The following is a 17,273-nucleotide window of genomic DNA, read 5'->3' on the forward strand; positions in this document are numbered from 1 at the left end:
GGCTCTCCTAGCATTAATTTAACTTTATTGAAATCTTTACCAAAATTTCTGTTGGATTAAACACAGCCAGTTTTCACTCTTTCTGATTGTGCAGATGAAGCTTGTTTTCCTTCATCATTAACACTGGAGCTATTTTTGTCCGTGTTGAAAAGCGGCTGGAACTATTGCCACTTTCTGGTGACAGAAATATTGGCAGTATGGTCTAAATAATGAATGTGCGGGGGGAAAAAAAGTTCCAGAGTAAAACCACTGAAGTATAGTAAAAGATAGATTAATCCTTTAACTTTAGTGGTCTACTTGTGGGTATATGGCATGTGCTGAGCTTAATGTTGCATCTCCAAGTTTAAAGAACAGAGTTAAAAGCTCTGGGAGTTTAAAAACAGCTAATGCATCTTTCAGAAACCAGCTCGTCATGAGCATCATGTACTGATGTAAGCTGGTGCTGGCTCTGAAGCATTATCTGTAAAGTGGTTTGTTTTTTTTTTTCTTGACAAATTTTGTCTTTCACAGTGCAGTAGCACTATCCTTCAATCACTTCAATGTGGGGGAAGTATCAGAGTCAGAGAAATGTAATTTTGTCAGCTTGAGTTCTGCATTATAAATTTCCTTCACAGATCTTAACCACATCTGAGAAACATCTCTGTAGGTTGCTGCATTAAAGAGTTGTTTTCGTCAAAGTGAAAATCAAGCATTCCCACTTCTCTGGAATGCCTCATTGGATTTTATAATGTAATTTATATGATGAAAACATCTCTTTAGCTGCTAAAATGGCTAAATTAAACAAATTGGGAGGGGGGAGGCACTTAGAAGCACCACCTGAAGGCTGTACTATTGCTTGCAGATTGGTGTGATGAAAACTGTATAAAAGCATTCATATCTAATTGAAAGGAGAAGAAATTCTTAATACAGATGAAAACAATTTTCTTAGGACCTTCCCAGAGGACGATGTTGAGAGTTTGGTTATGTGTTGGCTTGTACAGCATGTAAGCTCACTTTGCGTGTCGTTTCGTTTCAGATGGTGAGAGCTTATCTGCCTTCTGTGATGTTTTTTGAACCTATGCTTGAATAATTTCTGGGAAACGTACCCTCCTGTGTATCTGTGGCAGATCTCTGGCAAGCTCTTCGCTGCTCGCTTCTGACTAGGCCTTTTCTGTAGGCCGCTGCCCGGCCCCTTTCCTGTATTAAAACCTAGGTCTTGCTAAGACGGTCTACAGTAACGTGAATGTTTGAACTGTGCATAGATCCCCCCGCTGTTACTTCTGTATGCAGATTGCCCATACTATTGCATTTTAATGGGCCAATATCTACGTTAGACGTGAGCTGTCACTGGTGACAGAGCTGTTTGGGTGGTGTGTAGCCCTCCAGTTCACACGCTGTGGCTGTCTGCAGCTCTCAGCCTGGTCTTCCTGGTGGTGGAAAGCCTCCTCCAAGTTCTAATCCTTCAGCAGGTCTTGGGTGTGCAACTGGGAGGCATTGCAGAGAAAGGCATTGTGGAGAACGAGCCTGTGTTGTGTGAGATAGCTGCAGGAAATTCCTGGTGTGGGAATCGCTTGGATCCTTTTTGTCAAGAGAGAAGGAGAGAGGATTTGCACACATGCTTAATGTACACTGAAATATGACAATTTGTTGCGTTTTTTCTCTGTACTTTTTCTATGTTGTTCCCTATCCATCTCTCTCCATCAGAAATGACTGCAAACTGTGCAATTAGATGTCTACAATCCTCCCTTATTAGCTAATTCATGTATGAAATGAAATATCCATTAAGCTTTTCCTTTTGTCACTGAACAAGAAAAGCAATGTGTAGAAATAGTACTGTATCAAATGATTAATTCCTGCCCAATAGTTTAGAAAGTTATAAGTGTTTTGAATAATATGAAATATGACTGGTAAGACTTAATGAGGAATTTAAAAGATGTATTTGACATTTGTTCTTTAACATTTCATATTTCAGTTAGTTGTAAAGCCCTTAAATATTTAGACTAAAAAATAAATGCATGTTACTGATGCTTCAGAGACTTCCATTTTTAGTCTCAATTGCAAGAGCAATCTGATGGCTTATTTTCAGAATTCTGTTTATTTACTTATTGATGCTTTTATACATAAACATGGTTTTATGTTCAAATATTGCTAAAATAGAAATGGCAATAATCCTCCACTCTTCAAGATGTGTTAAGTCATAAAATTGCGGATAAATTGCACAAAGGTATTTGAATGTGATTCTAACTGGGATGTAATCTAAGAAATTTAAGTGCTTCAAAATGTGGCAATCAGAGCTTTTAGCTTGTCTTGTGGTATTGGTGTATGCTTCTTGGACCAAAAAAAAAAAAAAGTGAAACGATCAGCGTACCTAACGGTGTTTCTTAACTTTTAATATGCCAATAAGGTTCTTGTAGGCAAATCCTGTAAAGAATTATGATTTTGCATTTGCGGTTGTAATTTACCTTTTGAAAAGCCACAAGTTAGGTACCTTACAGATTCCAAGTAGAGCTGCTTAAACTGCTTAAAAAAAAAACAAAAAAACACTTTATTCAGTTTTTAGAAACTCAAGGGCAATTAAAAGCTAAGTGTCAGCCTTTTATATATAATACTTATATATACATATATATAAATGTCATATTTAATTCCCATTTAATTATACCCAGGAGATGAATATCCCTAGGAAGTAGGTTAAAGTTGAGGCTAAAGCTGAGGTCACGGGGCAGTAGTTAGGCAGTGCCTTTGCGTTCTGTCCATTTCAGTAAAGATTCAAAATCCCCAGTTAAGTAGGATGTTTGTTTCTTGTGGTGGTTTTGAGAGGAACCAGTTGGTGAGTAAAACTAATAAAATGCTAGCTGCTATGTTTTGCTGATAATCTCTCATTACTGTCTTGGTGCATCTTAATTTTTTTTACGGTTTTGTTTATGGCTTCTCAAACAAACCAAACTGAACCTTGGAGCGAGTCCTTCATCTGCAGGCCAAACATCACAACAATAAAACTTACCCTGGCATCGGTTGGAAACAAATCTGTAGCCAGCTACTGTGTAGAAGTCTATCAAAAAAAAAAAAAAAACACAACTTGTGAAGCCTCTTTGGCTTAATTTCATTTCCTGGTAACAGAGAGGATAAAGTGAAGCAAGTTATATTGTTTTTTGGATATGGGTGTGGATTCATTGACATTTGTTCTGATGGTTTACGTAGGAGCAGTTGAGCAATTCTCAAATGAAAATGAAGGAAATAATCAGGCAGTTCTTTTGTTGTTTTGCTGTTGTAGTAAAATGTAATTGCAAAAGCAAACTGCTTGAGCAAAACCAGTGTTAGGAATAAAGGAAGGAACCGGTGCATTAAAGATAATTTGGTTTAAAAATAGACATTGGGCTGTATATCTTAGAAAGATGGGCAGTTTAGAGATGTGCATCAGCCTTTAACGTAGGAATTCGTGGGATGGAATTATAGGCCTCTGTTACAGGAAGATCATAATAGAGGACCGTGATATGTTGCCTCACAATATATTAAATATACTCCAGGCTTAGAGTTTTTACTTTGACTTTTAAGAGGGGAGTGGAGTCTGCAGATGAAACTTCTGCCCACTAAATTTCCAGATGTTACTCTGTTTTTTCATGCGTTGTTATCATCTGTTTGATTGTTTGATTTGCAGTAATGACAGATGTCCTTACTAGCACTATGAGTAGCCCGTTGCTGAGTGACCTCTGATAAGCTGCAGTGGAGGTGTCCAGCAAGGAGCTGGAGGGGTGCAGTAGGTTTGGGAACTGGCATGGGGTCTGGTCCTGGTGGAGTGGAAACTGCCTCCAGCAGCAGCAACAGAGCTGCTTCCACATTGTGCTGAATGTCAAGTCAGCAGTTCGCGTGGCTGGGCTCAGAGTGAGGGCTGGAAACCTCGGGCTAGCAGAAGGAGAGCAGGATCACGTTTTAAGCATATTCCTCAATTGGATTACCAGTTGGAAATAATGCTACAGGAGCAAGATTGCAGGCTGTAACTGCATATGAGAGCATTTAAAATTTTTCCTTTGATCGCTTGACAGAATTGTTTTGAGTTTTATGAATTTTACAAAGTGTGGTTTGGGGTTTATATTGGCTAACCTTCTGGCAACAGTGTGTTAAGGTTTTGTAAAGCATCTCAGCAACGGAGCGAGCAAACAAATGTTACAGCTGTAACATCGATGCCAGCAGTGCTCTTGTATATTGAAGTCCCCTTCCTCTGATACGCATTTTTACAAGGCTCTTCAGATTCCTCTAGCTGCTTGTGATTCTGCCTTCTAGTTGTCTAGTAAGTGGGAAAGCACTTTTTGAAGGTCACAGGGTTGAGAAGACTGTGTGACCGAGGAAAGTGGTAGAGGGATCCCTTCAATAATTTCAGCTCCCAAAATGGATTTACAGAAGGCCACCTGTCAGAATGTCTGACTGTTTTATGGGCAGATATGAGACAAAAGCATTGAAAATAATGGCTCCAAATAATGTAAATCTGACTAGGAATTCTGTAACCAATTGGTGTGCATTAATCCTGATTTTATAAAAAAGCTATGCTGGAACTTCTGACCCTGCAGACACAAAAATCTGTCCAAGTTAATGATTCTATAAAATCCAGCTTTCTGAGCAGGAATTTAATGATTAATGCTTCAAAGTGCATAATTACATCTTTGCCAGAAGATGTTTTTCTCTTCTTTGGCTCACAATCTGCCTGTTCAACATTTGCTGAAGTTAAGCAAACACAAAGGTGTTAAGAGTCTTTGTTCAAGAGCTGAAATCTTCTGTGCAGCTGAATGCTTGCGCTCGTTTATTACAGGATTTGTGCTTCCCAGTCTCCACATCAGCTCATTTTTAGTAAACGTTGTCAGCATTCAAGCTATTATTTGACCAACAGACTGACAGGTAGTTTTAAACGTGTCTTTTAGTTTATAGTCTTCACTTCTGCTGCTCGCCTGTGGGACAGAGCTGTTTTGTTTCCAAGCTTTCCTTTGCTTAATGTTCTCATCACAGCTGAACCTTAGAGGTATCAGAGCTTCAAGCTATTCCTCTCTTCTTGTGTGTGTGGTGGTGGTTTTTTGTTTTTGTTTTTATTGTATCCCCCACCCCTGGTGTTTTAGGAAAAACTCATAAAAAATAGATTGCTGGTGGGTTGAGTAGCCTGTGAAACGTGGATGCCTTCAGGTCCCTTCTGCAGTGCCTGAAGCAGGACTGGAGCTTGGGTGGGTGCTGCTTGTCTGTGATCTATGGAAGAGGGGAGTGTAAGCAGGACATTAGGGCTAGTTATCAGAGGAGACTGCGGGAAAAGCGTTGAAATGGGAAGAGAAAATAGCTAGAGCAGAAATTAGCTGATCTGTGCAGTGTTGAAGTATGTACATGGCTACATGAGCTTGCCTTGGGTCCTCAGTCACAATGAACAAAGAGAATATATTATTGCTTGAGGTGCCTTTACCTGTTTTCAATGATTCAGGGATGCATTTAAATAAAAACAATGCTGGAGCATACTCTGTAATATCATTCCTATGTCTTGAGGTGGTTGAGCACTTTGATAGATGCCTAATAACACAACGTGATGATTTATAGTTCCTGTGTACCACAGCTATTGCCACCCACCTTCATCTTTTAGTACAGCAAAGGTGAGAAGAAAAGAGCCAATATTACAAACCGAGAACCGAATGCCAAGAGCCAAGAACACCTTAGTTTTCATTTGTACGTTTTGATCTGAAATAGGCTTATAGTCAAAGTAAATGACTCGCAAGACTGTATTTAGGATTGCAAGTGTGACAGCTGCAAAGCTAGTCCGGGCTGCGAGGCAGTGAAATGGAGTAGATAACTGGAAGATACGTACTTTGAAACCAGCTGTAATTTAATCATCTTGCAATTTATAGTTTCCCATCTTTCCTTTCATGAGCACGTACTTGCCAAATGCATTCTTGCATTGCTCTTGTGTTTGTGGTGTCATGAGATTGGGTAGATTGAAAAGATGAGCTGTGGTGGATGTGAATGTAAATTCAGAAGTGCCTGTAAATTCAGAAGGCAGATGCGTATGAAACATGCTTATTTTAAAAACATTTTGTCTTTGCTGCATCAGAAATGCTAAAACTGGCAGTGTACAATATTACGAAATGGCTCATGTGGCATCAAAATTAGCTGAGTGATCAATACAACTACAAAGACAGGAGGGAAATGAGTACATATCCACATCTGCAAATGAGCTTTAAAATACTTCAGAAATATTTGATATTTATGAGACTCTTTGCATTATCGATGTGTGCTTCTTGCCGTAGGAAATTAAGGGCACTCTCATATCTTTCCCAGCAGTGGGCTAGAAGTTCTGTTGCAGTAATGGCCAACATGACACCGTATCTCAGATGGTGAGGCGTGGGGCATATGCTCCCAGTTCAGATCTCTTAAAAGACAGAAACATCATGATATTGTGAGGAGGCAACAGTACACATCACTGATACTCCGTTTGGAAGTATGTGTATCAGCATTTCCTCACAAGCCTTGATAGTATTAGGTGGAGGTAAGGAGGAGTGAGCAAAAGCAGTAGTTGCAAAAGGCAGTTTGGAATCCACCAAAAATCCACACAGAGCATACAGCTGGTCAGTCACAACAACATGATTTCTAGAGAGAAAGACCTCAGTCTCAATAGGTATGTCATCCTGCTGGGTAACTTTTTAATGTCTATATAAAGAAATATACACTAAAAAGGAAGATTTTAAGAGTGGGAACTGTGTGACATATCTGCTAGGATGGGGGATTTTATTCGTTTGTGCTCTCTTTCCAGTTCTTGAGTCCACCTGTTCCACTCCTCCAGTTATATTTTGAGAAATGCAAAACATATTGCATGGAAGGACAATTGAAGTTTTCCAGTATGAGCAAAGTCTCCAATTTTTAAAGAACAATAATAAGAAATAACATTATCTTTTGCCTTTCTTTAGGACTCCTGAGCAGTGTCCAAGTGTGGTTTCTTTGCTGTCAGAGAGCTACAATCCTCACGTGCGTTATGGAGCTGCCATGGCTTTGGGTATCTGCTGTGCGGGCACTGGAAACAAGGTGAGAACCAGTTGTCATCCCCTTTCTTCAGTCTCCTTCCATAGCAACATTTGTGCAGAAATGTCATACACAGAGATCAGATTTCTTGTACATGCACACTCCTAGCCAGCTGGAGGAGAGCAGTACTTCTTCACATTTTTTAACTGTCCTGGGCATAAAGACTCTTTTCCTGCTTGTACAGAACAGATAAAGTAGAAGAATGTTTTTATACATTATTGGCACATTCTTGGAATTTTATCTCCAAAACTTTTCTTGGAGTTTTCTTACTGTCAGTTGCTACTCAATATTAAATGCATATTCAGTACTCCAAATCATTATTCTTTGGAGTTGATTTTGTACACATCACTTTAGGGGAGGGTGGGGGATGTAAGTGATGGGAAAAGAGCAAGTACTTTGCATAAGTCCTAGTTCCTTTCTTCTTTTCTTTGGTACATAGTTCACAGAAGACCCATGTAGGGTGAAGTGCAATGAAATGTACCATTTTTTCAGGTGAATAATATACAGCCAGTAAATTTTACTCTCCATTTAGAAATACCGGTGAAAGGTAACTCTCACAGTAGATGTCAGTGGGTTTTTAGAGTAGAATGATTCCCACTTCTGTAGGATCAGTGCGCCCAGTGGGACAAGCGGCAAGTAAACTCTGGGATAAGCTTCGTCGCTTTATCCGCATCTGTGTACAGTCTGTACTGGTACTGAATCACAGTTTTGGGGTAGGTAGATTGACGACATGAAAATAATATTTCATGCTTCCAAGTCTTCGATAAATCTCTCATTTATCTGTATCATCCCTTTCTCAGCTAGTATTAAACATTAGTTCTTTGGCTCTTGCACACGAGATTCCACAGCACGTCACTTGCGTTGCGAAATGCGCAGAATGCTGACATGCACTGCCTGCCATCTTTAGTATCCAAAGCATGCAGACTTGAAAGCAAACTTGAAATACTATTTTTAATCCAGGTTGCTTTATTCTGAAGTAGAAGGTGGAATCAGGGAGCTAATTATTTTTAACCTTCTGCATCTGACAAGTTGATTTAAGTGGAAATGCTTGTAGTGGCACAAAGTCTGTTTTATTTCTAGATACTTTGTGTGATAAAGACCTCGATCATCTGATTATACACAGACACATCTTCTGAAGCTTATATTAGTAGGTTTGAAAGCCCACATATTTGACTTCAGAGATTGGAAAGCTTTTTGTCATGGTGGATGTTCTGTATATGGTGTTGAATTAAAGCCAAAGAATGAGTCACCTGTGATACCTTCTGGCAGACAAGCATAGCCTTGAAGTTAGCTCACGTGGCAAAAAAGTGAGGGCACAGTATTATCCTAGAAGATTTTCTCAGAAACGCTGTTTTGTATAAAATCAACTTGTTTGTAAGAAGCCTCACCCTGACAAGTACACCGAGAGGTCTGTGCTGGGACACTCGTGCATTTGATTGCATTTGCTCATGTCCTCAGTTTGTGTGGACAGGAGAAAGCTCAGTGCAAGAGCCTGCCAAGTGATTCTGTCCAACCTCTGTAATCAGAAGATCACATAATAGATTAAAAGAGCTCTTTCAGCTTCTTAGGGTGGGTGTCAAACTGTTGCATTGTGTTCCAAAAAGCATCTAACAGCTTGCTTCTGACATTTCGGAGTGCTTTTAGGCAGCCCCTGTGTTGTCACAGACCAAATTAATCTGTACAGCCCATGGCTGCACAAACTGCTATTTAAGGCTTATTCCACTTAAACCTGAAGAGTGTGGGTGGTGAAGGTTGGCTGAGCTCCCTAACGACTTGCTGTTGTTGACACAGGTAGTCTCAGTCCCTCTTGCCACCTTTTCCTCTGTGTTAAGTCCAGCTCCCCAGTGAGCTGATGCAGACACAAACTCACAGAAAAGTCATCCACACAACAACACACACAAAAAAAAGTGAATAGCTCTCTATTGAATTATCCATCTGGAAAAGCTCACTGAGAGGTGCGATGAAGGCTGCATCTAGCACAGGAAAGGGGAGGGTCAGTACAGCTGAAGGGAAGATGAGGAAGGAGAGGGATCTCCTTGTGGCAGCAGTAAGTTTAGAGAAGGTTGATTGTCTTGTGTAACGTGACCCTGGGTGGTCAAAAATGAATTAGTGTCTGTAATAATTATTTGTATGTATAAGTCATGGCTTGCAAAGTGGCAGAACTATAAATAGAGAATAAAAATGTTCCCAAAGAGATGATTTAGATTGAGAAGTCTGCAAATTACATGTGCTGGTCCTGGGTACATTTAAGCAGTGTATATTGCAATAGACTCTTTATAGCTTTTTGTAATTCATATTCAACGTCTGCTTTGAAATGAATGCTTATTGGTAGATCCATTATGGATCATGTTTCTGCTGTGCTTAACTGAGCAGTTAGTGAATTTGGAGAAGCAATAGATGTTTTGAAATGTTTTCAAAACCTGGATTTACTACGTAGGTGCTTATAGGCAGCCCCAACTGATGTGAGTTTGAGATGAGTGCTTTCATGTGCTGCTGAATGTTACAGATTCTAACAATAAAGTGTAAGGCCAAAAATCTGGGACCTGGATTACTTTACTGTCTTGTTTTATAACCTCTGACATGATGTTTGATATCTAAGGATCATCTGTTCCTAAGTGGAAAATGAAGGTAATGCTGATGTATTTTGTTGGGAAGAATGGCAAAGAAAATATAATTTATGAGTAGATTTTAAGACATACCTTTTGTCATTAGTTCTAATGTGCTGAATGTCTTACTTCTGCAGGTAGATCTTGTTCTATCCATCACTTGTTTTTTTTCTTCCCCATTTTTAGATGAAAAGCCCCAGCTACACAGATTTGTGCTTTATTTAACAAGAACATGCAAAATATGTCTAAAAATATATGTGACAGCACTGATCTTATAACCTAGGATTAAAGCACTGGATCCTGGAGTACTGCAAATAACAGTATTAACTTGGTGACTTCGTGATGCTTTTTTTTTTTTAGGAAGCAATTAATTTGCTTGAGCCAATGACAAATGATCCTGTGAACTACGTACGTCAAGGAGCTCTGATTGCATCTGCCCTTATCATGATCCAGCAGACTGAGATTACCTGCCCAAAGGTAATAGTGCCATACCTTGCATACCAGCTTGCTGGGTGGGAAACATGATGCCAAGTCTTTAGGTCTCAGCACTGCATGTAAGTCTTGGCAAGAGAGCATGTGCCTCAGAGCAATAGCTGAATGCATAGCAGGAAACTCCTGCATGGATCAGAGCACGCAATTTTGAATGGGGGAGCGATGCATGCTGATAGAAACATGCTTGGTAGATGACAGCACTTCAAGTTGAGTTGTTACCTGAATACATACTCTTAAAAGGTCTAAAACCATCTTGTACCGATAAAGAGTGGCTGGCTTCCACTAAAATATATTGAGGCCTTTATACTTGTGATTTATGTGAGAACTGTTGTTTAGTAAAGAAGTTGCTTCTTGTGATACTAAACTTGATTTTTGATGTGGCCACCATACAGGGTAGCAATAAAAAAACTATGCTTCTTTTGTAGCTCGACAAATGCTTTCCAGGTGAAACAATTTCTGCTGTCAGATCCGTCTCAGTTGCTTTATAGCAAATAATTTTTTTTTAATGGAGTCTTTCTGCTCGGAAGGCAAAAAGAATTGCGTGTGCTGTGTTTAGCTTTTAAAAATAGATTGCTTTGTGAATATATGACAGATGATAATATGCAAACATTTGTACAGACTAAAAGTCTACACTAATAGAAGCTCTGAGGTTTCACATTTCATCTGCTCTGGTGAGTGCTGAGACAGAGTTGTAGCTGGTACTTTGCTACTGATCTGTCATATATGGGTTGCTTTTATCAACATCATTTTAGAAACTGAGCTGTGATAAAAGCAGACACTTTTTTTGCTACATTTTTATGGGGAGAAAGCAGGGTGTGTGTGTGACTTTTTCCAGTGGAAAACTATTTGGGAAAGTCAGCAAAGAACATCTACAAATACAGGTGTTTGGGTATGTCCAAGCTGCAGAACATGAAGATTTGCTAGCAGATGGTTTGTTCCTTTAAATTATTAACCCCCCCCCCAAAAAAAGGCCATTTTCACTGAGCAGAATCTAGCATTAGTATTGCTTGCATTATCAGAATTGAAGTTCAACTGAATAAAACAGTGGAGAACACTAGAGATCTGTAGGATCTCCTCATCTTCCAAGATACGAAATATATGTAACATGAAGCTGAGTGATTCTTTCTTCGGGAAGAGACTGCTTTTTGTTTTCATTATTTCTTCCTTAATCTAGTATTTGGAATGCCAGCCCTGAGTATAGGAATCATAGAATAATTTAGTTTGGAAAAGACCTCTAATTACCATCAAATCCAACCATCCACATCTCTACCGAGTCCACCACTAAACCTTGTCCCAAAGCGCTACATGCACACTTTTCTTAAATACCTCCAGAGACGGTAATTCCACCACTTCTCTGGGCAGCCCACTCCAATGCCTCATCACCTTTTCCTTGAAGAAATTCTTCCTGATATCCAATCTAAACCTCCCCTGAAAAAAATGGAGGCCATTTCCTCACGTCCTGTCACTTGTCACCTGAGAGGAGACCCATCCTTGCTGCAGCCTCCTTTCAGGTAGTTGTAGAAAGCAGTTAAGTCTCCTCTCAGCTTCTTCTCCAGACTAAACAACCCCAATTCTCTCAGATCAGGCTTAGTCATTCTTCTGCACTCCTCTTTAATGTTGGGCAAATTGTATAGCTCCCTGGTGCCTCAGTTTGACACCTGAAATGAATAAGGACGATACTTTCTTCTGTGAAAGGACATTAAGGATAAATTCATTTTTGTTTGCGAAGTGCCCTAATCCTATTGGGATGGGAATTGCGGGCTGCTCTGAACAAGTCAGACATCCAAGACTGTTACAGATTACTTGCTGAGTCTGTCTATTGAATTTTCAGTTGTTGTGAGATGATTGGTGGGAGTCTGTGTCCTAAGGAAAAGCGCAGACAGAAGAAATGGCTAGCAAAAGTACAGATCCGTTTAGGTGTGTAACAAGCCAGATCTCTTTCCCCAAAGAGTCCTGCTAACCTTGACTTGAGAGCTACGTGTAATAAGTAGGCTTCCTAAAGGGGTTGCAAATTTGGCTAGCAAATACAAGGTGAGATGTACAGTCTGGGGTTTGGTGGCTTGTTTACAAATGGGGATAGTTACTGAAAAAGCTTTATGGTAAGGCCCTGTTTATAAGTCAGACTTTGAGTGGTGTTACACAATATAGATACAGAAAGCAATTCATTACCCAGTCATAGAAGTGCTACAGATATTAAAAACACAAAACCAAAAACCCTAATGATTATAACTAAGGAATCCTTGAAATAATCTGAGAATACAGGATCTCAACACAGAATATATCCATTTTTCTCCTTTTGAAGGAAGAAGGTTCTCCAAAAGTTAGCAGTAGCTATCATAGCTTCTTGCTCAGAAGTGAAAGGAATATTGTGAGGAATAGAGCGCCAGTTAAGTTATTTATTATTCCCATTTCCATGGGAAACATTTTTGGAGCTCTCTGCCAGCCTAAAGAAAAAATATTCTCATGTGAAAGGGTGGAGTTCAGATAACGAGACATTTTTGGACTACAGTGACATATTTTAATCCAATTAGACTCCTAAGTCACATGATGATGCATTGTATACCAAGCGTATAACCTGATGTATGTATTTGTACTGCTAGATAAGCAGCTAGTAGGATGAGCACAGTGGATTTTATGTCCCACAAGCTGTGTTTGTTGTCTTTGGGGGTTACCGAGAAGCGAAATTTTACATTTAAACACACTTCATATCATTGTCTCACTGCTGATAAATATTTTGAGATGCTTTGCATGCAAGAGAGTGATTTTATAAAGATTGTGGCATATAGTCTGGCAAGCTTCCTGTCACTACTTTTCAGTTTCGTGTTGTCTGTTTTTTGTGCTTTTGTAGACTTCTTGTGAGCCATGTGCTTTGAGTCAGAAGGACTTTCAATTCTGTGATAACTTGGTATGAAGAGAGTGGCAAATAGAGTAGTTGCCTGCTTTATCCTTCTTTCCAAGAGATATTATAAATTCTGTTTTAGGCATTTTTTTCTTTCCGTCCTTCCCTTAACATTGCAATTTGAGGCATGGGGAATGCCAGTGACGTGTTTCTCAAGCTGTTCTAGTAACAGGCTTTGCTCTTACTCTTCTGTTCATGTAGAGCACAGCAAATATGCTGCCATCCCTGCCCATGGAATTAATTGCCTTGGTTTCCCCCAGCCCATTCCCTCAGAATCTAGTGCAGGACCATTGGTGGTTCTCCAAACACCAGCAGTCCTGCCTTAGGACTGGTTGGGTTGTAATTGCCAAGTGCATTTATTGCTTCTGCATTGATACCGGGAAGGAGACTTAAGAGAAAGGTGTTCTTTAAATAAAACAAAAACAACTAATAATAATAATATTGGAAAAAGACAACTTCAGATTATCAAAAAAAAAAAAAAAAACGACTAGAGTTTTGAAAGCTGAGTGTTGCAATGCTGAAATGCCAGTGATAAGTAGAGATATAATAATCAGGTTTTTTTATTTAAAATTAATTTCTTTTGTTATGATATGATGTAGGTGTATATCTTTGAATCACTTTTGGTTTCCTCTTTTCTTTGTATTTGTCTTTGTGCTCACTGGATTTAAACAAACAGTTGAAGTAAGAGGTATTTAATAAATGAACAATGGAGGTCCCTAGAACTTGCAAGTTGCTTAAGTGCTAAAAAGGGTAGCAACTCTTGTATAAAACTGACTTGGTCTCTTTGGCGTACAAACTCAGATTCCTCTGTGACCAGCCAGTGTGTTTTTTCCTGACCTCTGCTGTTACGTATAAGAGCTGTATTATAGGAGGATACAGAACAACAAGTTGATTTTGTGAAATGGAATCCGAAATTATGGATATGATGAGATCACTGTAACTGAAATCAATGGCAACTTCGTTAAGTCTTTGTGACCAGCAAGGCAATTACGACAGCAATTTGTGAGACATGCTACATGTCTTAACATCTTGAATTTAATTTACTTTTGCTGTTTTTGCATTAAGGTAGTCATCTTTACAGACTGAGAAGATAATAAGCAAGTTCAAAGATTTTCTTCCCTTCTCCTTCCATCATGGCCTATTATCTTTAAGATGTGAGGAAGCCAGGACCTGATAGTTCTTTTTTTCTTCTTTTAAATGAAATGCTAGGCCTTGGAAGGATGCAAGAACGTTTTTTTGCAGTGTTCTAGTAGCACCTTAACATTACTTCATGTAAGGCTGTTAGATGTATACTGTGTGCTCTTACATACTTTGAAGAAAGCAATCATAAGTAGACTAGCTTTGACTTTTGAAGACAGATAGAAAAAGCACACAAGCAGTTTAAATGTTATTAAAACCAGATTCCTAAATAATCTTATTCTTAAGAATTTGCATTTGCAATAAGCATCACACATATTGACTGTCACTGTTTCCTGTGGCTGTTAACGAACAGAGGCTGTATTCTTGACGATCTCCTAGGCTTCACATTCATGTTGTTGACTGGTAGAGGGAGAAGTGGTAAACAATCTATTAAATGATAAATAATACGAGCCCCTTGGGCTTGTGGTAGGAAAAGGTGCTGTACCATTCTCATTTCTTAAAGCCTGTGTTTCCTCTGTGTTTCCAAGGTTGCACATTTGGCTTCGTTTGAAATCAGCGGCATGCAGTTTAGGCCAGCATTAATTATCAGAATGGTGTGTGTGTATTGTTAGGAAAGGTGAAATGAGTCACTGCCTATGCTTTAGTGTTCCTCCTGGATGTTGCCCAAATTAATTTCTTGATAACATTTACAACTTTATAGCATTCGGAAAAGTGCTCAAAGATTTTTGGGGGGAGGGGAGACAGAGCTTGTGGGTTTCACAGCATATTAAACCTATTCAGTAATTTGGGATGTGCTCATTGCCATGATTTGAAGGAAAAACAAGAGCACATTAAAGGGCTCTACTAGACAAACTCTGACAGGTTTTGTTTCAACAGCTTTGGAAGCTGTTGACATCCCGATCCGTTCTGTAGGAGGCAGCTGCCACAGCAGCAAAGGTAGAACTGAGTTTTTGTCTGTATCTGGTTTGCTTTCTCCAAAGGGATGGAGCAGTGGCTGTGTGAGGATGGTGCTTTCCTGAACTGCTGCTGCTAGATCTGCCAAAGCAGGCTTTTCCTAACTTCAGGGAAGGTTTTACAGCTGGGATCTAGTTCAAAATGCCCATTGCTGTGAAGCATTTGCTTTATAGGAACAACCTGGAAAAGCATGCCGGCCTGTAATACATGTTTGAGTGTTGAGTCAGTTCTTTGATCTAGGTTTGCCTGGTGCCTAAGGCCAGGCTGGGTAGTCTCCTACCCTTTCATAGAGCATTTTTGGTTCTGCTAATGCTAAAGTAAAACTCTGAATGGAGCACACTATATTAACACATTTTGCAGGATTGGCAGTGGTCCCCAGCTCACAATCCACAGCTACACAAAATATATCTGGAAGCAGAACTCTTACTATGGCACTATGTATTTTTTATTTAATAAGTAGAGGCTGTAAGGACTATTTCTTACTCTAGCTGTTCAACGTTTGTTCATGACAGCCTTGCTGTCCACTAACTCCCCACTGTAACGTGTCCACATCACCTGGAGATGTGGCAATTGATCCACTCAGGTCTGGCAGCCAGGTTTCTGTCACTTGGTCTGTTGCAGTCATAGGTGTCCCGGTTAGCTTGCTGCTCTGCGTGGTGTCCCAGTACCACGGCTGGTGGGTTCCTGGTGGGGCTGATGTCAGCATGTTTTGTTCATCTGGTCTCGATTCATATAAGTGAGTAGAAGCTGTGGAAGCCGTGGTGGGGATAGGATGCTCACAGAGACTGCCAGCCCTGGCTGAGGGAAAGGAAGTGAATGACTTCTGCTGCTAGCACTGGCTCGTGTTTTCCAAATGAGGTGTTTCTGCCCTGCACTCTGAGGTACTTCCCTGTCAGACTTCAGACGCCAGCGTGAACTTTAGCAGACCTGCTGAATGTCTTCTAGCTTTGCCCAGGGTTTTGTTCTCTGACGATTTAATTACTGTGTAAATTCCAGATTACAGTCCACTGAATGAGTGATTTTTTTTTTTTTCAGAGCTTTGTAGCATCCCTTTTTATAAATATTCCAAGCCTAGAAGCTGAGCCCAGTTACAGGAATGATGCGCTCTAAACAGAGGCACTAGAATCCAACTGTTCAGCAAAACCAGACAAATAGTTTTACACGTTGTGTCTGTGTCCATCCCAAATAATATCTGAAGGTCTTGGTTTAGCTGGCCTACCTGTGGTTGCCTTGCTCCAGGTTGCTGGAGATCAGTGTTGCTCCAGGAGGAAGCAGGTGGTAGGACATGTTCTGCTTCAGAGGCTGTGAGTATGAATATTGAGGGAAAATGACACCGTGAGTACAAACTGAGGTATTTTTCCAGAGTACAAGAGGTCAGGCATAAGAAACAAACTATTTATATTAAATATGTAAACCTCAGTGTAAGGTTTCCTAAATAAAAATCAGGAGAGCGTGAAAAAGCATAAATAGAGAGAAGCGGTAGTGGAGTTTTTCCAGTATATCCAGAAGAAACCCTGTTTGTGGGGGGTATATTCCAGTATATCCAGAAGAAACCCTGAAACCCAGCATCATCCTGCCACCCCACCTGTATGTGTGGCTGCCCTGAAAATGTGCATTGCTCTTTTTCCTTAGCATTTATAAAGGCAAGGACATTTAAATCACCTCCATTTGGTGGCCTTACCACCTAATAATGAAAAACTTCTTAATGCAAAGGAAAACTTGCAAATAGGGAACTAATATTAATACGCAGATTGTTGGACTTAGAGTGAGACATGGAAATAGCTGACATTTTTCCTGTCAGTTTTAGTAAATGCTGTACTGCTGTTCTGCTCAGCTTTGCTGAGGTGGCCGGCTGATGTGGTGCTTCGTGGTTGTGAGGCCGTCCATTTGTGGGAATCGAAGCCAGTAATTTCATTACAGCTGGCGTTCAGCAGGTCGTGGCTTACTCATCTGAATGTTCGTGTCCTTCACGTAAGGAGAGACTGGTTTAAATTTCATCGGGTTAGATGTCATCAGTGCTAAAGATGTTGAGGTAATGAATAGTACAGCTGGGTTAGCTGCTGAAAGAGCAGAGGAAAAGGTAGTGATTGGAACGTGGCTTTTCCTTTAGGGCTCCTGTGTTTTAAAAGGTGTGGTGAATTGATGCCTGTTTTTTGTTGTTGTTG

General features: G+C 39.9%; 1 protein-coding gene across 1 annotated transcript in view; it reads left to right on the top strand.

Annotated features, from left to right (window-relative positions):
• PSMD1 (proteasome 26S subunit, non-ATPase 1) overlaps positions 1–17,273 on the top strand; it is a 72,313-nt gene that overhangs the window by 38,504 nt on the left and 16,536 nt on the right. Inside the window, exons 17-18 of the mRNA XM_035334434.1 lie at positions 6,906–7,020; positions 9,984–10,100. Coding sequence (XP_035190325.1) covers positions 6,906–7,020; positions 9,984–10,100 — 232 coding nt within the window. The remainder of the gene's footprint in view (positions 1–6,905; positions 7,021–9,983; positions 10,101–17,273) is intronic.

This window comes from Oxyura jamaicensis, chromosome 9 (assembly GCF_011077185.1).
Source record: "Oxyura jamaicensis isolate SHBP4307 breed ruddy duck chromosome 9, BPBGC_Ojam_1.0, whole genome shotgun sequence".
NCBI classification, from domain to species: domain Eukaryota; kingdom Metazoa; phylum Chordata; class Aves; order Anseriformes; family Anatidae; genus Oxyura; species Oxyura jamaicensis.